The sequence below is a fragment of the Doryrhamphus excisus genome, chromosome 3, assembly GCF_030265055.1.
Source record: "Doryrhamphus excisus isolate RoL2022-K1 chromosome 3, RoL_Dexc_1.0, whole genome shotgun sequence".
In the NCBI taxonomy this organism is placed as follows: Eukaryota; Metazoa; Chordata; class Actinopteri; order Syngnathiformes; family Syngnathidae; genus Doryrhamphus; species Doryrhamphus excisus.
In genome coordinates this window covers 15,843,099-15,870,526 of record NC_080468.1, presented here as the reverse complement: position 1 = coordinate 15,870,526, position 27,428 = coordinate 15,843,099, and the positions used below count along the sequence as shown (strand labels likewise).

Here is a 27,428-nt window from a genome sequence, read left to right as displayed (position 1 = left end):
GAGGAAGTAGATACGGAAGTAGTTATTACATGCTATTGCTAAATAAAAGCTAGTTTACTTTTTCTCTTGTGGACTAAATCCGGTAACTGGCAAACCCGTTAAATGAAAGAAAACAATACCAGTACGAGGGACAAGAAGGTAGTATCATATTTTATAACATAAACATATAATATATAAATTGTCGGCAGATATTTGGATCCTTTCCGCTGGCCGTTGCCTCCAGGGGGCGTGGCCAGACATCAGCTCCCTATAAATGGCCGCACAGCCTCTGACGACAAAAACAGTCCTTGAAGACAGTGCACAGCTGGAACCGAAAAACAGCCCGACTTGCTGTCCACCTTTCAGCCGAGCCGTGCCGAGCCCCCCACCCCCCTCAAAAAAAAAATCCATTCAACAATAACCCGTTGAAGAGCGGCAGCTTCCCGTCGTCGGGGGATCTGCTCGGACTGCCGCAACTGCGCTTCCAAGGCGAGAAGAAGAGGGCAGACAAAAAACAAGCCACCGTCTCGCCGTGTCTGCGACAATGCAGCTGAGCGTCAACGGCATCCTCTGCACGCTGGCGCTGCTGCTCGCCTGGCGGGCGCAGGAGCTGGCGGAGGCGTGCAGCTGTGCTCCGGTGCACCCGCAACAGGCGTTCTGCAACGCCGATATCGGTGAGTACGCCTAATGGGCTTTTTTTTTTTCTTTGCTGCAACGCCGAGATTTCTGTCCGCCTCCTCCGGTGCGGGTTGGAAAACCCTCGCTTGTTTAGGGTGGCGGTGTTGCTTGTCAAGGCCACAAACATCTGGAATGCAACTCAACTTTTGCAACTTAAGACACCTAACTCTGTATTAAATATAAATATCTGCCTCTAGCCGCCATCCTTGAATCAACCCAGCCTCAAGTATGAAGTATTCACAGCTAGAGTCTACACAAAGTACAGCAAAATGATATTTTCTCTTCCTGTAAATGTATCACAAATAATTCCATTAGCTTCACTCTTTCCACATTTTATGACACAACCCCCCCCCCCAAAAATACGACATAATGACATCTTTCAACACTTTTTTGCAACTGTGTTAAAATGAAGGAAGAAAGAAATCACACGCACATAAGTATTCACAGCGCTCAACATATTTTTCCACTTGTTATATTACAGCCTAAAATTGATGAAATTAAAATTTTAAATTAAAATTAAAATTTTAAATTATTTTTTTTAATTCTACACAAAATAATTATTTTTTAAAACAATTTTTGTAAATATATATTAAAAAATATCCTGTACTTAACTGTTCAATACTTTTTTACGTGTTTTACATATTTTACAGCCTTATCCAAGATTGGTTAAATACTTAAAAAAAAATCTTTTTATTTTATTCTTTAAAAAAAAAATCTTTTTTTTTTCTAAAAAAATATTTTTTCTTTTTTAAATTCTCCACAATACTGCATAACAATATTTTAAGACATTTTAAGACATTAGCATAAAAATGTATGAAAAATAGGGAGCATAACACATAATGACAAAATTTTTGCTAATTTATCCTAAAAATACATAAGTACATAAGTATTCACAGCGCTGAAAGTCTTTTTCAATGTGTTATTTTACAGCCTAAAATGGATTAAATTAATTTTTCCCCTTCAAATTTTACACAAAATTATTAAATTATTTTTTTCCTGTAAATATACAAATTTTTTAAATCCTGTACTTAACTGTTCAATACTTTTCTTTTTACATATGTTACAGCCTTAGCCAAGATTGATTAAATTATTGTTTTTCTTTTTTATTCTTTTTATTTTATTCTTATTTAAAAAAATTAAAATATTTTTTTCTTTTTTAAATTCTACACAATACTGCATAACGATATTTAAAAGACATTTTAAGATATTTTAAGACATTTTAAGACATTTTAAGACAGATGTATGAAAAAAAAGTATGAAAAATAGGGAACATAATGACATTTTTGCTAATTTAGCCTAAAAATACTTAAGTACATAAGTATTCACAGCGATTAATAAATTAAATACATTTTTCCCCTTCAAATTTCCCACACAATAATTAAATAACAAAAATATTTTGTAAATATATATATATTTTTAAATCCTGTACTTAACTGTTCAATACTTTTCTTTTTTATGTATGTTAAAGCCTTAGCCAAGATTGATTAAATTATTATTTTTTTTATAATTTTTTAAATTTTTATTTTATTCTTTAAAAAATATATAAAATATTTTTTCTTTTTTAAATTCTACACAATACTGCATAACAATATTTTTAAGACATTTTAAGATATTTTAAGACATTTTAAGACAAATGTATGAAAAAAAATGTATGAAAAATAGGGAACATAATGACAACACTTTTGCTAATTTATCCTAAAACTACTTAAGTACTTAAGTATTCACAGCCTTTTCCATGGCACCGAGGGATTGGGCTGAGGTGCATCTTGGTTGTATTGATGATCTTTGAAGATTCTAAGCTGATCCATCTCATCTACCTTCCACTTTCCGTGGTCTCGGTCGTGTTTTCAACGAAGTAGATCCACTCCGCCATAAAGCACGTCGGCCATATGCACACAGAGGAAGTGAGATGGAGCGTTTACGAGGCCTGTGGACGCCGCCGTGCAGCCAAGCGCTGCAGGGTTCTGCGGGGCAACGTGGCACCAGAGGTTGGGTTGGGGGGCGGGAGGGGGGGGTGAAGCCACAGACGTCTCTCCTACTGTAAGGGGCGAGGGAGGGGGGTGGGGGGTTCGAATCCCAACCACAGAATATGTCACACTGCAAACTTTCCATTTCTCCTCTTTTTTTTTCTAAAATGTGAACTCCTTTCCCCGGCTCCTCTTCCTCATGCGAGGGGTGGTGCAGTTAGGAATTGCAGGAATGCTGCCGGGGTTTCCCCCCCCCCCATCCCAACTTTGGCTCGGTGTAACACAGGGACGCACTTTCACCAAGCCAAAAAAACAAAAACCACGTCCGTCTTGAAGCCGTGGCTTGCTTGACATCTGGATGACATCCGGGGTGTTTCAGCCGAGAGGGAAGCAATAAAAGTCCGAGTGGGACGTCCAAGTTGAGTTTGACATGAATGGGAATCTTTCAGCAGGGAAGTGCGGCCCGGGATTTCACAATAAGGTTGTGAACATCAGGAACGTGGGGGCGACTCGCTTTAGCAGCAGGTGCCTAAAAACCCATCACGGAGAGGATCTTTGACTAGCCTTTTTGAAGTATATCCTCAAAAATAGCAGAGCACTCCCGTCATGTAGAGGATCTTTGACTTCCTTTTTTTTTGCAGTAGGTCCTTCAAAACAGCAGGGGTCTCCTGTCACATATAGAGGATCTTTTGACTGATATTTTTGCAGTATGTCCCTAAAAACAGAAGAGCGCTCCTGTCATATAGAGGATCTTTGTCTAGCATTTTGATAGAAAGTCCTCAGAAACAGCATAGCACTCCTGACACCTCGAGAATCTTTGACTCATGTTTTTTGCAGTATGTCCTCTAAAAACAGCAGGGGTATCTTGTCACATATAGAGGATCTTTGACCAGCATTTTCATACTACATCCTCAAAAACAGCAGAGCACTCTTGTTTGTATGGAGGATCTTGGAATAGTGTTTTTGCAGTAGATCCTTAAACAGCAGAATCCTCCTGTTTATATATAGGATCTTTGACTAGTGTTTGTACTGTAGGTCTCTTGACACATATAGAGGATCTTTGACCAGTATTTTCATAGTACATCCTCAAAAAGTGAGAGCTCTCTTGTTTATATATAGGATCTTTGAAGAGTGTTTTTGCAGTCGATCCTTAAACAGCACAGTGGTTGTCATATAGAGGATCTTTGACATTTTTTGTAGTATGTCCTTAAACTGCAGAATGCTCCTGTTTATATATAGGATCTTTGACTTGTGTTTTTACTGTAGGTCTCTTCCGAACACCAGATGCCTCTTGACACATATAGAGGATCTTTGACCAGTATTTTCATACAACATCCTCAAAAACAGCGAGAGCTCTCTTGTTTGTATGGAGGATCTTTGAAGAGTGTTTTTGCAGTCGATCCTTAAACAGCAACGTGCTTGTCATATAGATGATCTTTGACATTTTTTGCAGTATGTCCTTAAACAGCAAAATTCTCCTGTTTATATATAGGATCTTTGACTAGTGTTTTTACTGTAGGTCTTTTCAAAACACCAGAGGCCTCTTGACACATATAGAGGATCTTTGACCAGTATTTTCATAATACATCCTCAAAAACAGCAGAGCACTCTTGTTTGTATGGAGGATCTTTGAAGAGTGTTTTTGCAGTAGATCCTTAAACAGCACAGTGCTTGTCATATAGAGGATCTTTGACATTTTTGCAGTATGTCCTTAAACTGCAGTATGCTCCTGTTTATATATAGGATCTTTGACTAGTGTTTTTACTGTAGGTCTTTTCAAAACACCAGAGGCCTCTTGACACATATAGAGGATCTTTGACCAGTATTTTCATAATACATCCTCAAAAACAGCAGAGCACTCTTGTTTGTATGGAGGATCTTTGAAGAGTGTTTTTGCAGTAGATTCTTAAACAGCACAGTGCTTGTCATATAGAGGATCTTTGACATTTTTTGTAATATGTCCTTAAACTGCAGAATGCTCCTGTTTATATATAGGATCTTTGATTAGTGTTTCTACTGTAGGTCTCTTCCGAACACCAGAGCACTCTTGACACATATAGAGGATCTTTGGCCAGTATTTTCATAGTACATTCTCAAAAACAGCAGAGCACTCTTGTTTGTATGAAGGATCTTTGAATAGTGTTTTTGCAGTCAATCCTTAAACAGCACAGTGCTTGTCATATAGAGGATCTTTGACATTTTTTGTAGTATGTCCTTAAACTGCAGAATGTTCCTGTTTATATATAGGATCTTTGACTTGTGTTTTTACTGTACACCAGAGGTCTCTTGACACATATAGAGGATCTTTGGCCAGTATTTTCATAGTACATTCTCAAAAACAGCAGAGCACTCTTGTTTGTATGAAGGATCTTTGAAGAGTGTTTTTGCAGCAGATCCTTAAAGAGCAGAGAACTTGTCATATAGAGGATCTTTGACATTTTTTGTAGTATGTCCTTAAACTGCAGAATGCTCCTGTTTATATATAGGATCTTTGACTTGTGTTTTTACTGTAGGTCTCTTCCGAACACCAGAGGTCTCTTGACACATATAGAGGATCTTTGACCAGTATTTTCATGGTACATTCTCAAAAACAGCAGAGCACTTTTGTTTGTATGAAGGATCTTTGAAGAGTGTTTTTGCAGTCGATCCTTAAACAGCACAGTGCTTGTCATATAGATGATCTTTGACATTTTTTGCAATATGTCCTTAAACTGCAGAATGCTCCTGTTTATATATATAGGATCTTTGACTAGTGTTTTTACTGTAGGTCTTTTCAAAACACCAGAGGTCTCTTGACACATATAGAGGATCTTTGGCCAGTATTTTCATAGTACATTCTCAAAAACAGCAGAGCACTCTTGTTTGTATGAAGGATCTTTGAAGAGTGTTTTTGCAGTAGATCCTTAAACAGGTCAGTGCTTGTCATATAGAGGATCTTTGACATTTTTTGTAGTATTTCCTTAACAGCAGAATGCTCCTGTTTATATTTAGGATCTTTGGCTAGTGTTTTTGCTGTGGGTCTTCAAAAACAGCAGAGCTCTTTTGTCATATACTGTAGGTCTTGACCGGGCTCTTGACACATATAGAGGATCTTTGACCAGCCTTTTATGCAGCAGGTCCTTAACTGGCATTGAATACCACAACATAAACAACACTTTTCTATGAAAATATCAATTTATTTCCAAATATAACGCAGTGAACTAGTTTCAATTTCCACATTTGCAATTGAACTTTTTTGCACCAAACTTGCTGGCTTCTATTGTGGAGTTGCATCATCACCTCTTTTTGCCTCCAGCGCAAACAAACGTGAAAGCCGTGTTATTATGTCCAAAAATGCCAGCACTCTCCTGTCATACAGAGGAGTGGCTCCTCTTCCCGCAAACGTCTGGCATAGAGGATCTTTGATGGCACTTTTTTGCATGCAGCGTGACCTCAAACAGCAGAGCATGAAGAGCAAACGTTGGTTTAACTTCTGAATTAGTTAGCTATTGACCCTTTTTAGTTTTATCTGGAAATCATCTACAGGTCAATAGACAGTGTGTTCTCGGACGAGCAGGTTGTTGTCCTGCGAGCTTTTTCAGGAAGTCTAAAATGTGGTTTTTGGGTTGCGCGTGACACAGCGAGACGGGCGGAAAGAGAGACCCGGGGATGTTTTTGTTGTTTTTCAGCCGCAAGCGTGCACTTCCTGCAAAAACAAGAGTGACACTGTCGGAAACCATTGTACAGTGGCAATGACCTCCATACTGTAAACAGCTGTGTGTGTGTGTGTGTGTGTGTGTGTGTGTGTACATGCTAATGTCAAACCAGCAGTCACGTCCCGCCACATACGCAAACATCCTTCTCGCAGCCCACAAAGGGGAACTTTTAACTTTTTACCCTTTAACTTGGATGGGGGGTGAAGCAATTAAGGAAGTGCAGCAACAAAGGCTTTCAAAATAAAGGTTTCGTCACTCACACACACACACACGCACACACACCGGTAAAGTGTGATTGGCACACACAGGCAGGGCGAAATACGGCTGACGTGAGTGAAATTACAGCTGACATTTAACTTTTACTGTGCGCTGATGTCATTGGCTCCCATAATGAGGATCTCGTGTGTGTGTGTGTGTGTGTGTGTGTGGAGCTCCACGCATGAAAAAGGAAACATCATGCGGTGGAAGGGAAAGGGGGGGGGGGGTTAAATGATGGAAGGGGTTTGGAAGTGAGAGAGAGAGAGAGAAAGCATGGAAAAGTTCTCCCCAAAGCGCCATGTCTGAGTCACTGTGCAGCATCCTAGCGCCGTAGTGGTCTAGAATGTGGGTCACTCGGCGGTTTGGTCCTGATTGGGATCACGTGACCTCCGGCTCAACGGATCCTTATGGATTTTTTTTAAACGTTTCACGGTTAAAAGTTGCTCCACGCTGTCCATCCTCTCTCTGCTCGTTAGATTGCGGCTCGGAATGAGGTCAGGAAATGAGAGCGGGGGGGGGGAGGAATGCAGGCGAGAGCACCAGCCAGGTATAACGACGTGTGTGTGTTTGTGTGTGTGTGTGTGTGTGTGCTGAATATTTGCAGAGTGCGCCTAAAAATGCTGAGGTTAGCGCCCACGTTCCACATTGAACACTGTTGGGTTCTTAGCAGCAGCCCATTTCCTACAGGATCAATACACAATGATCAATACACAATGATCAATACACAATGATCAATACACAATAGTCAATACACAATGATCAGTACACTATGGTCAATACACTGATTAATACACAATGATCAATACACAATAGTCAATACACAATGATCAATACACAATAATCAATACACAATAGTCAATACACAATGATTAATACACAATGATCAATACACAATAGTCAATACACAATGATCAATACACAATAGTCGGTACACAACGATCAGTACACAACGATCAGTACACAACGATCAATACACAACGATCAATACACAATGATCAATACACAATAGTCAATACACAATGATCAATACACAATAATCAATACACAATAGTCAATACACAATGATTAATACACAATGATCAATACACAATAGTCAATACACAATGATCAATACACAATAGTCGGTACACAACGATCAGTACACAACGATCAGTACACAACGATCAATACACAACGATCAATACACAATGATTAATACACAATAGTCAATACACAATGATTAATACACAATAGTCAATACACAACAGTCAATACACAACGATCAATACACAACGATCAATACACAACGATCAATACACAACGATCAATACACAACGATCAATACACAATAGTCAATACACAATAGTCAATACACAACGATCAATACACAACGATCAATACACAACGATCAATACACAATAGTCGGTACACAACGATCAGTACACAACGATCAGTACACAACGATCAGTACACAACGATCAATACACAACGATCAATACACAACGATCAATACACAATAGTCAATACACAACGATCAATACACAACGATCAATACACAATAGTCAATACACAATAGTCAATACACAACGATCAATACACAACGATCAATACACAACGATCAATACACAGCGATCAATACACAATAGTCAATACACAACGATCAGTACACAACGATCAGTACACAACAATCAGTACACAACAGTCAATACACAATAGTCAATACACAATAGTCAATACACAATAGTCAATACACAACGATCAGTACACAATGATCAGTACACAACGATCAGTACACAACGATCGCTACACAACGATCGCTACACAACGATCAGTACACAATAGTCAATACACAACGATCGATACACAACGATCAGTATACAATAGTCAATACACAACGATCAGTACACAATGATCAATACACAATAGTCAATACACAATAGTCAATACACAATAGTCAATACACTATGATCAATACACAACGATCAATACACAATAGTCAATACACAACGATCAGTACACAACGATCAGTACACAACGATCAGTACACAACGATCAGTACACAATAGTCAATACACAACGATCAGTACACAATGATTAGTACACAACGATCGATACACAACGATCAGTACACAATAGTCAATACACAATGATCAGTACACAACGATCAGTACACAATGATCAATACACAATGATCAATACACAACGATCAGTACACAATAATCAATACACAACGATCAATCCAGCACCACAAACATTGACTGTATTAGTTTAAGAAATTCGGGCCAATAGTTGAGCCTAAGAAGGAGTTGCCAACCATCCCTGTCCGTTCTTTGCTGTGTGGGGCAGAGACTCAATTGCCCCACCCTATCAATCCTGAAAAAAAATTAAAAAAAAAAAAAAAAAAAATGTGCAGGAGAATGCCAATGCAACGACACCCAATGGCGTCCCACTCCGGTGTGTCTGACTTCCTGTTCCCGCCAACCCTCGCCACCATGGCCCCCGTGGTATTACGTAATTAATGCAGTAACGCATGAAGTAAAACTACTCAAAAGCATTAAGTGAAATTATCCATGTGTTTTTTTTTCAACCCCCCCCCCCCCGCCCCCCCCCCCCCCCCAACCCCCTTTCCTTGCACACTCTTGCTCAAACTTTCCACTGAGAATAAACGTCGTAAGCGTCTCGGATCGGCTTTCATGCCAGATTCCTTAAATAGACCGGAATACTGGAATAGAATATGAAGCCTTTTTTAGGCATTGTGCAGTTAAAATAATACAAAGGGGGGGGGGGGGGGGGGGGCGTCATTTTTTTGGCGTGGGGAAGTGTCTTAACCTCACAGGCTTCTCTAAGAAAACCATCCAGTCTGGGCCCCGGTGGGGGCAGGCGGGAATCAAGTAAAAAGTGTATCATTGTGTGTTCCAGTGATCCGAGCAAAGGTGGTGGGCGAACGAGAGGTGGATTCTGGGAACGACATCTACGGGAATCCCATCAAGAGGATCCAGTATGACGTCAAACAGATCAAGGTAACCGTCATACGTATATTCCCGCTTCTTTACAACTCCGGTATCGAACCTGGCTCATCTCTTCCTGGCTCATCTCTTCGCTTTTCCAGATGTTCAAGGGACCCAATCAGGACATCGACGCCATTTTCACCGCTCCCATGTCGGCCGTGTGCGGCGTCACCTTGGATGCTAGCGGCAAGAAGGAGTACTTGATCTCTGGTGAGGAGGAAGTCCTGCTCTGACACGTTTATGGTATCGCGCAGTCGTCCGTCGCCATGTTGTGGTTTGAATTCCACTGCTTTCCATCAGGAAAATTAATTAATACATGATTAATACATGATTAATACATGATTTTTTTTACATTCTTTACCTAAATTACCTTAAAAAAGACATAAAGACGCATTCAAATTGTGACTGTAGTATTTTTCATTGGTCACTAGGTGTCAGTAATTGTACTAATTATAATTAATAGTACCTGCAGGTAACCCGTTACATCACTTCCTGTCTTCATTGGCTTATTTACTTTCATTATGTGTACGACCATATTTGGTAATAGGAGCATAAATGTGACTATAGGGGTGTTAGACACGTCCACAGGTCTCCAATCATTTGAGGAAATGTTATTGGAAGGGTTTCTATGCTCTGCATAAATATTTGGATGTGCTTTTTTGACCTTTCAAGGCCACCGTACTTCCGGGTTAGCCTACATGTGCTAAAAATGAAAGACGGAAGGCAAGTGGACTTCCGTGTTTCTGTGACCCGGCATGACTCCACGCCCTCCCCGCAGGCGTGTCGTTGATCTCAGCAGGTTTTCAACTTGTGGTGGACTGCAAGTCACTTCCTGTCTGCTCCTCCCTGCCGTCTCATCCCTGAGCGCTTTTGTTTTGAAGGAACGTCGGCCGTGCCGAGCGTTGATGGATGTTCCCCTCTTGTTTGCAGGCAAGGTCGACGCCGGCGGCCAAATGCACGTGACGCTGTGTGATTACATCATGCCCTGGGAGTCCCTGAGCGCCACTCAGAAGAAAAGTCTCAGCCAGCGCTACCAGATGGGATGCGAGTGCAAGGTAAGGGACGGGGGCGGGTACGGAATGGAGATGGGGGCGGCTACGGGTACGGGATGGGGACGGGGGCGGAGACAGGGGTGGGGGCGGGTACGGGATGGGGACAGGGCGGAGACAGGGGTGGGGACGGGGGCAGGTGTGGGTACAAGTACAGGACGGGGGCGGGTACGGGATGGGGACGGGGGCGGAGACGGGGGCAGAGACTTGTGTGGGTACTGGATAGGGACAGCTACGGGTACGGGATGGGGACGGAGGCGGAGACAGGGGTGGGGATGGGGGCAGAGACGGGGCAGAGACTGGTGTGGGTACGGGATGGGGACAGGGACGGGTACGGGATGGGGACGGAGGCGGAGACAGGGGTGGGGATGGCGACGGGGGCGGGTACGGGATGGGGACGGGGGCGGAGACAGTGGTGGGGACAGGAACGGAGGCGGGTACGGGACGGGGTGGGTACGGGTCCGGGTACGAGATGGGGACGGGGGCGGAGACAGGGGTGGGGACGGGGGCAGGTGCGGGTACAAGTACAGGATGGGGACGGGGGCGGAGACAGGGGTGGGGACGGGGGCAGAGACGGATGGGGGTACAGGATGGGGACGGGACATTTCCTTGTACGGTGCTGATTTTTTTTGTCAGGCGAGTGGTTAGCATGCAGGCCTCACAGCTCGTAGACCCGAGTTCGATTCCACCATCGGACATCTCTGTGGGTGGGTGTTCTCCGGGTACTCCGGTTTCCTCCCACATTCCAAAAACATGCTAGGTTAATTGGCGACTCCAAATTGTCCATAGGTATGAATGTGAGTGTGAATGGTTGTTTGTCTATATATGACCTGTGATTGGCTGGCCACCAGTCCAGGGTGTACCCCACCTCTCTTGGGGGGGGGGGGGCGATCATGTTAAAGTCCTAATCTGGCATGGATTACCGTTGGGTGTTTCAGATCGTGCGCTGTCCCTCGGTGCCCTGTGAGATCTCCGCCCCCGAGGAGTGTCTGTGGACGGACCTGATCACCGAGAAGCAGGTCCACGGTCGCCAGGCCAACCACTACGCCTGCGTCAAGCGGGCCGACGGCTCCTGCTCCTGGTACCGTGGCGTCGCCCCGCCCAAGAAGGAGTTCCTGGATGCCGAGGACCCCTAAAAAAAAAAGGCTCTGCCTGAACATAAATGTCAACTAATCCCATCCGAAACAGGCAATTTCTTTCATTTAGAGGCAAAAAATGTGCTGTAAAATAATCTCGAGCCTCTTTGTGTCCATTTCAGTCCCAAAATGAAGGTACTCGGGGGAGGCGGAGCCTGAGAGGTTGTTAGACAGCATCTACGTGTGTTTATTAAAAAAAAAAAACAACATCATGAGACATAGACTGGTCAAGTGATGATGTAACTTCCTCCTGAGGCTGGCGTCAGGAGGAGACAACAGCACTTCCTGTAAAGCACCCCGTCCCCCATTTTTTTAAAAAAGACCTCTTTCTCCGTTTTATCCAAAGTCGAAATTCCAAGATGCCTTTTTTTTTTTTTTTATTTTACCTATCATTTTATTTCTAACCCGCCTTTGACAAACCTCACTGGACCAGTCTATGCTGTGTATGTGTGTGTGTAATATTCACCTGCTCTTGTTTTCCATGAATTACGGTACCACATCTGCAAACTAGAGCCGTTTTTAAATCTTTTAAATGCTTTGAGGGCATAACGGTGACACGATACCTGCCGTCGCTTATGTCGACAGGTTCCGCTAGCTAATTAAGGCTAATTAATGCAGATTTTTAACGACTTTTAGAAACTTAAAAACTTTATTTAATGTCCTCAAGCAAGAATTTTAAGTGTATTTAACTCAAACACACTTTAATCATGGAAGGCGTACACTTTTTTTGAATTATTATTTACTGCGTTAGAACTAGATTTGCACTTTCGAAAGCAACACAAAGGCCTAAAACACTGATGCTAAGTACTTCATAAGGTTGCCAGGTGTAGTAAAACCAAAAAAGGGATGATATCCGGACTAAACGAGTGAGAAAAAAAACAATTACTTGTCGTTATTTTTAGTCGATTGTACACGCAAACGATCATTTGCAGCATCCTGTTCTTGTCGTTTTTTGACGACCCCCCCACCCCGATTCCCCCCCCACCCTGACTTTGGAAAAGTACATTTACTGCTTTATCGAAACCCCCGCTATAGCCAAACATTAACACAAACGGCATAAAGGCACTTTCCACATTAGCTAAGGTTAGCCCACACGGCGAAAAACCACCGTGGTCGTAGTGTAGGTTCGATTGCAGCAGCTCTGCCTAGTGGTGAACTTGGTGAACTGCACTTCCATCCTTGCGGTACCACCGTGGTTTTTGTCAAGGCGTACCTGATGAATTGGCAAGTGAATGTTTTCTTGATTCATATATATATTTGTAAAGCAGTATTAGAGGCATAATTTAAACTCTGTTTTTCATGACTTTTTATCCTGGTGTCATTATTATGTCTTATTATGTCTTAATGTTTTTTTTGTGTGTTTTGGCTGTCTTAGTCTTAGCTGGCGAGATGGTCCTCTTGCGCTGGAGTCCCGTGAGAGAGAATAATTCTTTTTTTGGGGGGGGTGGGAGGGAGAAACGGAATAGTACCTTGTGTGAATCGACGACTGGTGCATGTGTTTGATGCTTTAAGTCCGGCTAAAGGACCGAAATATTCAGCATTATCAAATAAAAACAAACTTTTAAAGGATAATTTGGGGGTTTTGTCCTTTTTTTAAAAAAAACAAACAAACTTATTTTTACTTCCAAGCTAGCGAAATGCTACCTCTTTTAGCAATAAAGTCACAATGGGACCTATGGTGCTCATTTTCGGGCCCTTTGTATTGAGATGCGGGGGCGGAGGCAGGGGCAGGGACGGGATGGGGACGTGGGCGGCTACGGGTACGGCTACTTGGTACGGCTACGTGTACGGGATGGGGACGGGGGTGGAGACAGGGGTGGCGACGGGGGCAGGGGCAGGTACGGGATGGGGACGGGGGCGGTACGGGATGGGGATGGAGACAGGGGTGGGGACGGGGGCAGGGACGGGTGCGGGATGGGGACAGGGACGGGATGGGGACGGGGCGGCTATGGGGACGGGGGAGGGTACGGGATGAGGACAGGGACGGGGGCGGCTATGGGTACGGGATGGGGACGGGGGCGGCTACAGGTATGGGATGGGGACGGGGGCGGAGTCAGGGGTGGGGACGGGGGCAGGGGCAGGTACGGGATGGGGACGGGACATTTCCTTGTACGGTGCTGATTTTTTTGTCAGGTGAGTGGTGAGCATGCAGGCCTCACAGCTCGGAGACCATAGAGCAGCTACACACAATAACCAGCACAGAAAGCTTTCTAGATCCTCCAGAATCTGCACCTATTCAGCTGTATTTCTTACGATTTTATGCTTCCCATGAAAACTGCTTTAATGTGTTCCACCCATAATGCATTTCTTTTGCTGTTTGGGAATCAGGAACTACAACCACTTCTGCCTGATGTTTGTCTTGTTTTGTAAACAAATGTAGCTTCCTGGGGGGGGGGTGTTGTCAACAACGTCAACACAGAAGCAGAGGTTGGGGGAGGGCAGAGAGTGTATCCGACCTACAGCCATGCCCATCTAAGGAAGCCCGTTTCTCTGTGACATCACAAACGTCAACGCCACAAGGGCCCTCTTGAAACCCAGCGTTTTCAGCCATCCCAAAACTTTCACAAATGTTCTTTCATCTGAAACGTGGGCATGGTTTAACACCAGAATCCAACATTCTAACGACATTTACAAGTCAGAAAAGAGGAAAAAGCATCATAGGTCCTCTTTAAAGTCGAGCGAGGGTGTGTTTGCATGCCAATCCGCTGAGGCTCCTCAACTGACCTAAAACATCTGCTATTGACTTCGACTTGAACGTGAACACCCTTCAAAAGCACAAACATTCATCTGAATGTGTTTATCTTGTCATTTTATATTCTTCTTGCAATCCAGCTTGTAATTTCTCTTCTAATTAGACAGTAAAGCTACTTGTTTTGTTTGTTTGTCAAAACTTGGACGTCTTGTATGTGTAAGTGAAGTTTTAGCGCCCTCTAGTGGACAATAGACAAATCGTCTTCTGTGACAATTAGAGAAGGCTTATAGCAGGGGTCTCAAACTCAATTTACCTAGGGGCCACTGGAGCTAGGGTCTAAAACCAGAAAAATATACAAACTTTTTCAGTGCTTTGGTTCCGATTTTCTACAATAAAAGCTCAAATATCTTAATTTTTATTTTTCTGCACAAAATAAGATGAAAAATAAATAAACAAATTAAGAATAAAGAAAATCAATCAGTAATAAATAAATATCATAATAATAATAAAACGGCAAATAATAAAAACGTAAGAAACCACATATAGTTGGTGGGTAGACAAATTATTTTTTTTCAGATTAAAATGAACAAAGCATTATTAGAGCCCTGTAGACATGACAAAACACGACTATAGTCACATTTATACTTTTTTTATTTACAACATATTGCGCAACTGCAGGGTCTTGAGACACATGCTAACTCGCAAACTAGAGAGCTAGCGACCTAAACGGTAGCCTTCAAGTTATTTCCTTTAAACTTACATAGCCAAAAAACTTACCACTTCCACACGGATAGGGAGGATGACTATTAAGAGTTATAAATATAATATAAAAGTATGTTATTATTAATATATTATTATTATTATTAAAAGTATATTATTATATTATATGATATATTTATTAATAACTAAATAGATAAGATTCAAATATAAATATAAATATAAATATAAATATAAATATAAATATAAATATAAATATAAATATAAATATAAATATAAATATAAATATAAATATAAATATAAATATAAATATTTAAAAAATAAAAAAAATAAAAGTATACATATAAAAAATAAAAAAAATAAAAACATGTTTTAATTAAAAATTCCAAAATAAAAATGTAAAAACTTACCACTTCCACACGGATAGGGAGGATAACTATTAACAGTTATTTAACCTTTAACATGAACATTAATCAAACGTAATAATTTTTTCTGGGTACATGATACCATACAGCATCCATATCAAACATTAAACTTTCATATCAAGGCGGGGGCCTCAAACTAGTGTCCTGCGGGCCACATTTGGCCCGCGGGCCGCATGTTTGAGACCCATGGCTTATAGGGATTGTTTTTTTTTTTTGCTAAAAATGACTTCATTCCTTGTAATATTAGTCTCAAATCTGAGATATTTTATGAATAAATTACCAGACATGCAATGAAAAGATTCTGATCATTTTTTTTGCCGTCTCCACTGTTACTTAAAAAAAAAAAAATCCCATTAGCATTCCTGTTATTTTGTATTGAATTTAGCTTTTTTGGGTAGTCATGGCAACATGCTACATCGTCGAGGGCATCGGTGAAGTTGTAAAGAAACCCAGACGTTTCCCACAACGGCTCATACTAACTGCATAAATCCATGCTGGCACTTGACCCCTTGACCCCCAATGATTCATTGCCAGTGTTGCACTGAATTGTTCAAACAAACAACACGTTTTTGAGACTTGTTTCATCAACAACGACTTTCCTGATGAATCACGTTGTAGCGAATGCTAATGAATTTCACCACCTACACACACACACACACACACAACACACACACTTTATATAGCGGTACGAAAGGCACTATGTGCTATAGGCAAATAAAGCAAGGATGTGCAGGAGTGACACATCGACGAGATAGAACGTCTTGTGGCGGGAAAGGTCAAAGGTGAGTTTCATTGAACAGAAAGAAGCCGAAGGAGCAGAGAGGATGTGAATTTTTTTGGTGGTACGTTTAGTTTTGATGTTCGAAAGAAAATTTTACCAGACAATACATTCACCTGAAATGCTAATGCTAATAGTGTGTGTGTGTGTGTGTGTGTGCGCCATTTGTCATCACTTCCAAGAATACTTCAGCAACTGTTCAGAGTGTCATATTGTGTGTGTGTGTGTGTGTGAGTGAATGAGGAGGCTGGACACAGGAGGCTGCAGGTCAAGTGGGTGAGCGGCGAGGGAGGGAGGAGAGAGAGAGAAAAAGAGTAAAAGAGCGAGAAGAAGATGCTCCGGTAAGAAGAGTCGTCCATCCCAACATGCGTGCCGTCAGCATAAGGAAACCAGACAAATTCACAAGCTGCTTTTTGCCTCCGAGTCTTCTTCGGCACAAATGGGGAGCGTCAGCGAGCTGTGTGCTTCCAGCTTTCAGGCGTTTTTGTGTCCGACGGTGCGAGCGTTGGAGGCGGCGGCTGCTGCTACGAGTGCAGGTCAGTGATGGCTTACTGGTTTATTAACACTTTTACAGAAGTGGCTGATGTGGGAAAACGGGAATTGAATGTCCCGCCTCTTTTAAGGATGCAGGGGGGGCTGAAAATGGCCCCTGTGCTGCACTTTGGACACCTGTGGCTTATGCAGTTCAGTCTGAAAATGTCCTAAAAGTATGTTATTATTAATATATTATTATTATTAAAAGTATATTATTATATTATATGATCTATTTATTAATAACTGAATAGATAATAATCAAATATAAATATTAATACATGAAAATGTATAAATATAAATATAAATATAAATATAAATATAAATATAAATATAAATATAAATATAAATATAAATATAAATATAAATATAAATATAAATATAAAAAATATAAATATAAATATAAAAAATATAAATGTTTTTATAATTTTTTTCATAATAAAACATTTTTTAAATTAAAATATAAAAAATTAAAATATAAAATAAAAGTATATATATAAAAAGAGTAAAACATAAAAAAATAAAAACATTTTTTAATTAAAAAATGTATTTCCAATATAAAAATATAAAAATATAAAAACATAAAAATATAAAAACATAAAAATATAAAAATATAAAAATATAAAAATATAAAAATATAAAAATATAAAAATATAAAAATATAAAAATATAAAAATATAAAAATATAAAAATATAAAAATATAAAAATATAAAAATATAAAAATATAAAAATATAAAAATATAAAAATATAAAAATATAAAAATATAAAAATTCAACATGAAACATGACACATAAAACATGACACATAAAACATGACACATAAAACATAAAACATAAAAAATCTATAAATATTGTAAAATATAATAATATAATAATATATTTTATTATCTAAAATCTAAAATCTAAACTCTAAAATCTAAAATCTGAGTATAAAAATATGATGTGAGCATGTGTGTGTTTCTCACCAAGGCTCTAGCCGTCATGTAAATATCAGCACAACAACCCGGAGCGAGCCAGACTGCCACTAACAGTTGCCGTGGTGACCGAGTGTTGTTTTTTTTTTTTTTTTTTTTTCCTATTTGGCATTTTTGTGTGCGTACACACATGAGTCAGGCAAAAACCTGTGAGCGAGCTCGTGCGTGACTTGGTGGGCTCAATGTGAGAACATGACGCACGCTCCTCGCCCTCTGGGGCCCGGAATGGATCCTCCTCTCAAGTGGGCGCTGGAGTGATTTCATCTCCATGGCGGCCCACCGCTCGGCCTTTCACTTCAATAGAACAACTCCATTGGACGTTTGTTGGATTGTGTCATTGTACTTTTTGTCAACCATGGGGGTTATCTGATTCAGGAAAAAAAGGTCATCAGAGAGCTGCAGCGGCTCTTCCTTACCCATCCTCTGCACATCCTGTTATTGGTGTGTCCAAACGCTAAATAAAACCACTGATTCAAGAACACAGCTGCAGCGCTTTGGCCTCTTTCCTTCCCGCCACAATCCCATACAACAGCTGCAATTTCTAAATAGTACTGCACAGTGCTGTTCATTTATGTCAACAAAACATGGACGTGCACTGTGTTATGTTTAATATGTGGCAATATACAGTGTAACTTTATACATTTATATTTCTATAAAAACAAACGCACACTCTCACATCATACTTTTATAATCTTGTTTTTAGTTTTTAGTTTTTAGTTTTTAGTTTTTAGTTTTTAGTTTTTAGTTTTTAGTTTTTAGTTTTTAGTTTTTAGTTTTTAGTTTTTAGTTTTTAGTTTTTAGTTTTTAGTTTTTGATTCTTGATTTTGTATTTTTCATTTTTTATTTAGTATTTTTATTTGTTTTATGTTTTTAATTAAATTATTTATTTATTTGTTATTTTTTATTTTATTTTATTTTTTTAAATGACAGCCATACTGGTGGTTTCATCCTCATCTCCCTCAATAGTCGGCGTTTGTCATTACAAGCCGCCCTCTGATTGGCTACAGCATCCAAAACCACGCCCACTCCAATGAGCCTCACTGACCGCTTTTTATTTTTAATTTTTAATTTTTTTAATTTTTAATTTTTAATTTTTAATTTTTAATTTTTAATTTTTAATTTTTAATTTTTAATTTTTAATTTTTAATTTTTAATTTTTAATTTTTAATTTTTAATTTTTAATTTTTAATTTTTAATTTTTAATTTTTAATTTTTATTTTTTATTTTTTATTTTTTATTTTTTATTTTTTATTTTTTATTTTTTATTTTTTATTTTTTATTTTTTATTTTTTATTGACAGTTAGCCATACTGGTGGTTTCATCCTCATCTCCCTCAATAGTCGGCGTTTGTCATTACAAGCGGCCCTCTGATTGGCTACAGCATCCAAAACCACGCCCACTCCAATGAGCCTCACTGACCGCTTTTTGGTTTTTATTTTGTATTTTGTATTTTGTATTTTGTATTTTGTATTTTGTATTTTGTATTTTGTATTTTGTATTTTTTATTTTTTATTTTTATTTTTTTTTTACAGTTAGCCTCATCTCCCTCAATAGACGGCGTTTGTCATTACAAGCCGCCCTCTGATTGGCTGCATCATCCGAAACCACGCCCACTCCATTGAGCCTTACTGACCGCTGTCTGCGGTCTTGTCCCAGTTGTCAGTTTTACGCCAGCGCACCGCTGTTATAAAATACTTCCTTTGGTCTTTAAACTTTCTTAAAAGTTCATTATTTCGCCACTTTTGTGCGTGCGGGTCGTTGAGCGCCGAAGCGAAACATGGTGTTGAAGTCGGAAGACGGAGTCGGTAAGTTGCCGGGCTTCCGTTAACTTGGCTAACTTAGCTAACTTAGCTAACTAAGTGTGTTAGCTGCAGGTAAACATCGACCAGAACACATCGTTCCTGTCTTTATAAAGGATTATTCTGCTGTACTTTTGCAAGTATTTAAGCATTTATGTTACTTATATAAGTGAGAAATAGTCTCGGTCTTTATTAACCGCTCACAAAGCGAGCCATTATTCGCCGACTTGGACCGAAGCCACACTTGATGAGGTTCTATACGACCATTTATTAGCCACTGTTGTCATGTGTAATCGGGAAACAAACTCAACATTCTCACGGTAAGAATCCAAATATTACTGACCTTTTAAACGTAGTCCGGCTACAGACGTTTTGTGGTTGTAGATATTGTGAACCATGACACCCCACTAACTAAATGACATTTTCCACTGGTATTTATAGTCTTTGTTGTGACGTGGAGTAACCGAATCCAGCAACATCCGTGCAGACAATAAACACCAAAAAAATAAACACACCTTCCATCAAGATAATATAAGATAAGATAAGATATGCCTTTATTCGACCCTCAGTGGGGAAATTTGCATTGCACAGCAGCAAAGAGGACAGAACCAGTTAAACAGCAAAAAATAAACACTATAAACAACCTAAAAGTATTAACAAATTACCAAAAGATTAATCTTAAAGTTGCACCAATAGTTTTTGATTAAGTGATCCCAGTCTAACTCTCTACTTTTCTGCAGTTTAGTTCACTTTGAACCGGTCTACTCTCCTGCAGAGTCTGCCATAACCTCAAGATTATATTGAGCCGGTCGTCCTCGGCGCCAGCTGCTTGCGGAAGGCACAATTCTTGCATTATGACTGGTGCCAGACGACCCAACGCCCCAAACAAGTCTAAACACATCATTTTCTTTTTCTTCCCCAGACCAAACTGTTTTAGCCTCGGGGCTTGGGTCAGCTGTCACCCTGACCGCGCCCCCCCTCCACTACGTGTGGTTCGATGGGACCAGACCGAGTGTGGCGGTGCGGGTTTAATTTGCGGGCATTAGAATGGACAGTACGTTACATTACGTCACGCTAGGGATGGCCATTTGGTTGCATGTACTTTATTAGGATTTTATAGATTTCCAACAGTAGATTCCGAGGCTTAGAGCTAAAATGCTTACACTTAAATGCCCAATTCCAATGTAACATTTTCGTTGAAGCCTTTTCCACCACATGAAACCACAGAGAACATACTGTGTATTTCCTTCAGGCAGCAAGCTCCTAAGTAGGGCATGAATCAACTGCGCCCTCTAGTGGTTGGTAACCACTTTTTACCACTTTATACCACTTTATTGGCTAATTGGAGTGTTAAGGTTGGGTTATACTAACCTAGCCTACATTCACGCTCTATAAGAGGAGATTCAGCCAACTTTGACCGGTGTTTATGTCCAATTCAACCTGTTGTATTGATTGTTCAGTGTGCCACTACAGTGGTGTACGGTGTGGAAAATGTGACGTCATTTGGCCATGCCAAGTTGACTGTAGGGGTGTTACCTCATGTCCAGAGAGCTCTAAGAATAATAAAAAACGCATTGAGAAGGTCGTAAACAGGTTTTCTATGCTCCAACTGCAAAAATATTTCAATTATAAATAAATAATCCTTTGCAGAAATTCACTGTTAACTGTTATTTTATTTAATTTATTTAATTAATGTGGGATGACTGCACCTCCTTTGTTTCAAGACGTAGTCCCATCAACAAAAAGCCTGGCATAGATTGCCTAATGTATCTAATCTAAACTCTGCTCATCTGGGGGAGGAGTGGGGAGTACTGGGGGGGGGGGGGGGGTAATGCCTTCTCTCTCCCACACGCTCCCGGTGAGTCCTGGTGTCCTTACAGGGAGGTCTCAGACGCAACTGGACTACTCACGGGGAAGGGACCCCGTACTCTTATTGGCTTAGTAAGTCATTAGGAAAACAAGTGGTGTGTACATTTTGGGTTAGGGGAGGCTTTTATTGTGAAATTCGCTGTGCTGGGACCGCTTAAACCGGTAAGAATAAACCTAAATCTGTGTGTGTGTATAAAAGACGATATGCTGTGTGTGTGTGTGTGTGTGTGTGTGTGTACTAGCGCTTACAGAATGTCAGTCATTCGGAGCAGCTGCCGGCCATGACAAAGCGTCCCGTTTCCCGTTGAGGCAAACATGCACACTTTGTGACCTCCAGTGAGAGTTTGCCATTGGTTGTGTGATTGTGTACTCTTTTTAAATGGACTTTATCCATGGGAACGTTTTTTTTTTTTTTTTATTTCAATTTTTTTAGATGGACTTTAATGCTACATACATTTGGGTGGAAGTTTCCAGTTGAGAACTACACCATTTACTTTGAAATCCCCGTGCTATTTCCACATAGACATGAAGTCAAGAGGTCGAGTTCCTGCTGGATCACGAGGCAAAGCTATCCTCGCAGTCAGTCAACTTGTTGTTAGCGACTGAAGGCTGAAAAACGGATTTCTGAGATGATTAGATAACGCTTGCTGTGTTTGCACAAGAGGCTAAATATTGTCGTTTTTCATTTTGGAACTTCAGGCTGGCTGGCTGGATGGATGTTGGCGGGCTAATTTCATAGATATAAAAATAGTGTTGCCATAGTGACCCTCAACCAGTGGGACTCTCAGGTCTCCTTTTGTGTATGTGTGTGTGTATATGAGTGTGTTGTATTTATGTACACATTCTTGTTCGCCCCCCAGTGCCTGATGACCTCAGCCCAGAAGAGAGACAGGAGCTGGAGAGCATCCGCCGCAGAAAACAGGAGCTACTGCAGGACATACAAGTACACACACAAACACACACACACACACAGTCAGGGCATCGTGAAGACCCGGGTTCGATTCTCCATATGGAGTTAGCATGTTCTCCCGGTGCGTGGGTGGGTTTTCTCCAAATTATCCATACGTATCAATGTGAGTGTGAATGGTTGTTTGTCTATATGCGCCCTGTGATTGGCTGGCCACCAGTCCAGAGTGTACCCCGCCTCTCACCGCCAAAGACAGCTGGGATAGGCTCCAGCATACCTAGTGAGGATAAGCGGTACAGAAAATGGTAAAACTACGTTAAGCCATCATCGGTGAAATACTGAAAAGCGAAACAACATGTCTCTTGTTTCCGTTCCACAAACAAACAGAGAAAACATAAATTGGCGTTCTTATCGCAGATCTTCATCCTCACTCGTCTGCAGTCAAACTTGCCTCTCCAACCTGCCCCCAGGGACTAGTGGGCAACGAGCCATCAAATATTCCAGTAATGGAGACGGACCACGCTGTCTGTGTAGAAAGAGGGGGGGGGTCGTAACCATAGAAACTCCTGTGGGGGGAGTCCAGACTGGAGTTATGTACTTGGGACGAGGCGCGTGTCTGAGCCCACTCGGTCGGATGATCGTGTTTCTAATCTGAGACGCATTCCTCGTCCCCATTTTTGTCCTCGTGTCCGCTATCGTTTCCGCTTACGCCGTCTCCTGTTTTTTTTTTTTTTTTCTTAAAACCCTTTCACTCTTGGCTCGGCACACCAGCGTCCTCCCAGTTCCTCCAGCGTGACGCTCACACAGTCTGGGACCGGTGGCTGGCGTATCTGGGTCAGGACACGAGGGCGTGAGGATTGGGTGGAGGGGAACTTAAGGGCGCCCAGCTGACTCGTGAGCAGGTGCTCCGGCTCACAGAGGGGAAGAATGTGGGCGGGACAATATCGTTTTTACGTGTTGTCGTGTTGGCATGAAATCAGATATCCCACACACACACGGACAAACGTGATTGACAGTGACTATTCCTTGACATTCCCACTTCTCTTTATGCTCTCAGAGGCTGAAGGATGAGATAGCTGAGGTGACCAATGAGATTGAAAACCTGGGCCTGAGTGAAGAAAGGTAAGAAGGTGTCGCTCAGCAAACATTTATGAGTGCTTTCACAACAAATGATCTAAATCCTTGGTTCCCAAAGTAGGGCATGTGTACCCCCAGGGGGTACACCAATCGTAATTGGGTGTACGTGAATAAAAAATGCAAAAGTAGGGAAAGGAGAAGAGCGCATATAAGGTATTAAATATATGTGTGCGGGCGGCACGGCAGTCGAGTGGTTAGCGCGCAGACCTCACAGCTAGGAGACCAGGGTTCAATTCCACCCTCGGCCATCTCTGTGTGGAGTTTGCATGTTCTCCCCCGTGCATGCGTGGGTTTTCTCCGGGTACTCCGGTTTCCTCCCACATTCCAAAAACATGCTAGGTTAATTGGTCGAGTGTTTAACGCGCAGACCTCACAGCTAGGAGACCAGGGTTCAATTCCACCCTCGGCCATCTCTGTGTGGAGTTTGCATGTTCTCCCCCGTGCATGCGTGGGTTTTCTCCGGGTACTCCGGTTTCCTCCCACATTCCAAAAACATGCTAGGTTAATTAGCGACTCCAAATTGTCCATAGGTATGAATGTGAGTGTGAATGGTTGTTTGTATATATGTGCCCTGTGATTGGCTGGCAACCAGTCCAGGGTGTACCCTGCCTCTCGCCCAAAGACAGCGGGGATAGGCTCCAGCACCCCCCCGCGACCCTCGTGAGGAAAAAGCGGTAGATTGCTTTGTGCATTCAGAGTGTTGACTCTTCCTGGCATCCCGGCATGTATGTATTTTTGTACTTGGGATACTGCTTTATCATGAGCTAAAAACCTTAAAACCTTAAAAACAACGATTATTTGGAGTGCATGAGAAAGCGGACAATATTTAACAGAACCAATGTTGTGATAACTGTATTTGTAATAACAGTATGGCAAGATCTACAGGGATGACCCGATCCCATGAGCCACATGATCACGGGAGTAAGGAGTTAGGACCCCCCCCCCCCCCACCGCTCTACCACCGGAGCCATGCCGTTTATAGTGTCTTTCTGTGTAGAAATATCACGTTACACTGTGGACACCCGTCTCTTTGTAGACCACACGTCCGCCGACTACAGCAGACTTGAATACAGACGTTAACTGGACTAATTAGTGTTAAATGGAGCGGTCAGGCCACTTCCTGGTTGGTGTAGGAGACGTGGACATTCACGCCATAAAGTACGTTACTCCACATTCTTGTCAATCTGGATCTTTGTGTCCAGGAAAACCATGCAGAGGAACAAACAGATGGCCATCGGACGAAAGAAATTCAATATGGACCCCAAAAAGGTGAGTAGCACACCTTCATGCTTTTATTTTGCCTCCACAAAGATGGCCGTGCTGTGTTTGGGTTTTACAGCAGTACGGTATCTATGGAAATATGGAAATATGGGAATATTTAGCATGATGATAACCGTGTTGCCTCCAGGGGATCCGATTCCTGATTGACAGCTCCCTGCTTAAGAACACCAGCGAAGACATCGCCCGGTTTCTCTACAAGGGCGAGGGCCTGAACAAGACGGCCATCGGCGACTACCTGGGGGAGAGGTCAGTGTTGCGGCGACGATCTAAGCTTCATGGAGGACACAGCTAGCCTGATCATCATCATCATCATCTGCGTTGGTCGCCAAACGTGCGTCTTTCCTCTCCGCTTGCGTCGGCAGAGACGACTTGAACATCGAGGTGCTGCACGCCTTCCTGCAGCTGCACGAGTTCACCGACTTGAACCTGGTCCAGGCGCTCAGGCAGTTCCTGTGGAGCTTCCGTCTGCCCGGCGAAGCCCAGAAGATTGACCGCATGATGGAGGCATTCGCTCAGCGCTACTGCCACTGCAACCCCGGCGTGTTCCAGAGCACCGGTGCGTTGTCCAGGCAAAGAACCCGACGCCCCAACTCCTCAACAAACGCTTAAAGACAATTGTTGTTGTCCCCCCCCTCCACCAGATACGTGTTACGTGCTGTCCTTCGCCGTCATCATGCTCAACACCAGCTTACACAACCCCAACGTGAAGGACAAGCCCTCCGTTCAGAGATTTACCGCAATGAACCGAGGGATTAATGACGGAGGAGACCTGCCGGAGGAGCTTCTCCGGGTGAGAGATGTTCCCCGACTGGCAGCGGGACGCCTCCGGCGGGGGTCGACTTTGACGCCGTGTTCTTCGCCTTTCTTGCAGAACCTGTTTGACAGCATCAAGAACGAACCCTTCAAGATCCCGGAGGACGACGGCAACGACCTCACGCACACCTTCTTCAATCCCGACCGAGAGGGCTGGCTGCTCAAACTGGGTACGCGGGTTTTGCTCCCCGTCCGTCGGCTGCCATCTAGTGGCGTAAACCAGTTACATTCCACTCCACCAATGTGCGGATTTAAGACCTGACTGTTTTTTTCTTTTCCTTATGTGTCCTGTTTATGAAACCAGGAGGTACGTACCGTCGGCTTTAACGCACCGCTTGGCTTCCTGTCACTTGCCATGTGCACGTTAGCATGATAGCGCACAAAACGGTTCCCCTCTGCGCTTTTAGTCAAAAATCACTTTGGCTGGACTCCTGCACACGACCCCCGAAACCCGCAGCTTTAATCCCTGCCTTAACATAACAGCTGAACATCCATCGTCAGCGTCAGGGCTGACCTGTCGTATGTCCGCAGGGGGCCGAGTCAAGACCTGGAAGAGGCGCTGGTTTATTCTGACGGACAACTGCCTTTATTACTTTGAATTTACAACCGTAAGTACTTTCAGCAGCATTCCACTTGGGTTCTACACACAAGCGCGTTCTCGCTCACTTCCACAGGACAAAGAACCCAGAGGGATCATCCCCTTGGAAAATCTGAGCATCAGGGAAGTGGACGACTCCAAGAAACCGGTAGAACTCCCCGAATTTGTCACACGCCGTTTACACAGATGTTTTTCACGCCTCCTCCCCTCTGCTCTCTCGCCTAAGAACTGCTTCGAGCTCTTCATCCCGGACCACAGAGATCAGGTGATCAAGGCCTGCAAGACGGAGGCGGACGGCCGCGTGGTGGAGGGCAACCACACCTTTTACAGAATCTCCGCCCCCACCGCCGAGGAGAAGGACGAGTGGATCAACAGCATCAAGTGAGCCCCCCTCCCCCCATTCATTGGAATAAGCCACCTTATTCCGGATAGACGACTTTATATTATTATTATTATTAATTAATTAACTAATAAATAATAATTGAAACACATTCTGATAAAGTGTCCTCTCCCCCCGCACCCGCAGAGCCGCCATAAGCAAGGACCCCTTCTACGAGATGCTGGCCGCCCGCAAGAAGAAGGTTTCCTCCATGAAGGGCGTGTAAGAGCGTGCAAACAGGTTTGACTGACGGCCGCAGCTGGAAAAACGGAGTCGCAGCCGAGATGTTCACGAACCGCAGCCTGACAACTCTTGCACATTTTAGCGACGGCAGCACTTTTTATTTCCCGGCTGCAGAATCAACTACATTTTTTGTTTTTTTGGGGTGTTTTTTTTTTTTAAACCCCCACCGCCACCAATGTTAGAGAACCACTTCCTCAGGGTTTGTTGCCTCTCCAGGTGAGAAGCCAAAATCTGGTAAAAAAGACGACGCTAATAGAATCAAATCAGAGCCTGGAAATTGAAACTCAATTGGAGCGCTAAACATGAGCAATTTTTTTTTTTTCATGGATTCAAAGCACATTTAGTGGGAATGACGCTCATCTGTTGATATTTATTTGTTCTTATTTATTGTTTTGTTTGTCTCATTAAAAGTGTCCAACCAATCAAAGATCTTGGTTGGCTTTTGTCGGCATGGACGCCCAGTAGTAAACACTGCTACATTTGGGTGCTATGCTGCCACCCTTGGGTGGGCGTGTGTGTGAACCCTTCACTAACC

The 27,428-nt window shown here is 42.2% G+C and overlaps 2 protein-coding genes across 5 annotated transcripts; both read left to right on the top strand.

Annotated features, from left to right (window-relative positions):
• The first annotated feature begins 218 nt into the window (after positions 1-218).
• timp2a (TIMP metallopeptidase inhibitor 2a) lies at positions 219-11,956 on the top strand. The gene is made up of 5 exons (XM_058068343.1): positions 219-653; positions 9,476-9,576; positions 9,666-9,774; positions 10,495-10,619; positions 11,552-11,956. Exons 1-5 carry the CDS (start codon positions 524-526, stop codon positions 11,747-11,749), a joined length of 663 nt encoding a protein of 220 aa, XP_057924326.1. The 5' UTR covers positions 219-523; the 3' UTR covers positions 11,750-11,956.
• Positions 11,957-16,729: 4,773 nt separating this feature from the next.
• On the top strand, positions 16,730-27,385 carry cyth1b (cytohesin 1b). 4 transcript variants are annotated; one of them, XM_058068335.1, is made up of 12 exons: positions 16,730-16,897; positions 22,396-22,478; positions 23,500-23,564; positions 24,782-24,848; positions 24,988-25,106; positions 25,223-25,416; positions 25,502-25,650; positions 25,732-25,843; positions 26,205-26,281; positions 26,348-26,419; positions 26,498-26,652; positions 26,798-27,385. In XM_058068335.1, exons 1-12 carry the CDS (start codon positions 16,801-16,803, stop codon positions 26,874-26,876), a joined length of 1,269 nt encoding a protein of 422 aa, XP_057924318.1. In that variant the 5' UTR covers positions 16,730-16,800; the 3' UTR covers positions 26,877-27,385. The 4 variants fall into 4 exon arrangements, with proteins under 4 accessions (XP_057924318.1, XP_057924320.1, XP_057924322.1 ...); XM_058068337.1 differs by lacking the exon at positions 16,730-16,897 and adding an exon at positions 19,463-19,672 and having other exon boundaries at positions 26,798-27,371; XM_058068339.1 differs by lacking the exon at positions 16,730-16,897 and adding an exon at positions 19,762-19,986 and having other exon boundaries at positions 25,732-25,844; positions 26,203-26,281; positions 26,798-27,367.
• Positions 27,386-27,428: the final 43 nt, after the last annotated feature.

Excerpts from the sequence above, each read along its gene's own strand:
- timp2a (XM_058068343.1), top strand. The coding sequence starts at position 524 with ATGCAGCTGAGCGTCAACGGCATCCTCTGCACGCTGGCGCTGCTGCTC. Across the intron at positions 9,775-10,494 it reads GAAGGAGTACTTGATCTCTG|GCAAGGTCGACGCCGGCGGC; the intron begins GTGAGGAGGAAG and ends TCTTGTTTGCAG. Across the intron at positions 10,620-11,551 it reads AGATGGGATGCGAGTGCAAG|ATCGTGCGCTGTCCCTCGGT; the intron begins GTAAGGGACGGG and ends TGGGTGTTTCAG.
- cyth1b (XM_058068335.1), top strand. The coding sequence starts at position 16,801 with ATGGGGAGCGTCAGCGAGCTGTGTGCTTCCAGCTTTCAGGCGTTTTTG. Across the intron at positions 16,898-22,395 it reads GGCTGCTGCTACGAGTGCAG|TGCCTGATGACCTCAGCCCA; the intron begins GTCAGTGATGGC and ends TTCGCCCCCCAG. Across the intron at positions 26,653-26,797 it reads GAGTGGATCAACAGCATCAA|AGCCGCCATAAGCAAGGACC; the intron begins GTGAGCCCCCCT and ends CCGCACCCGCAG.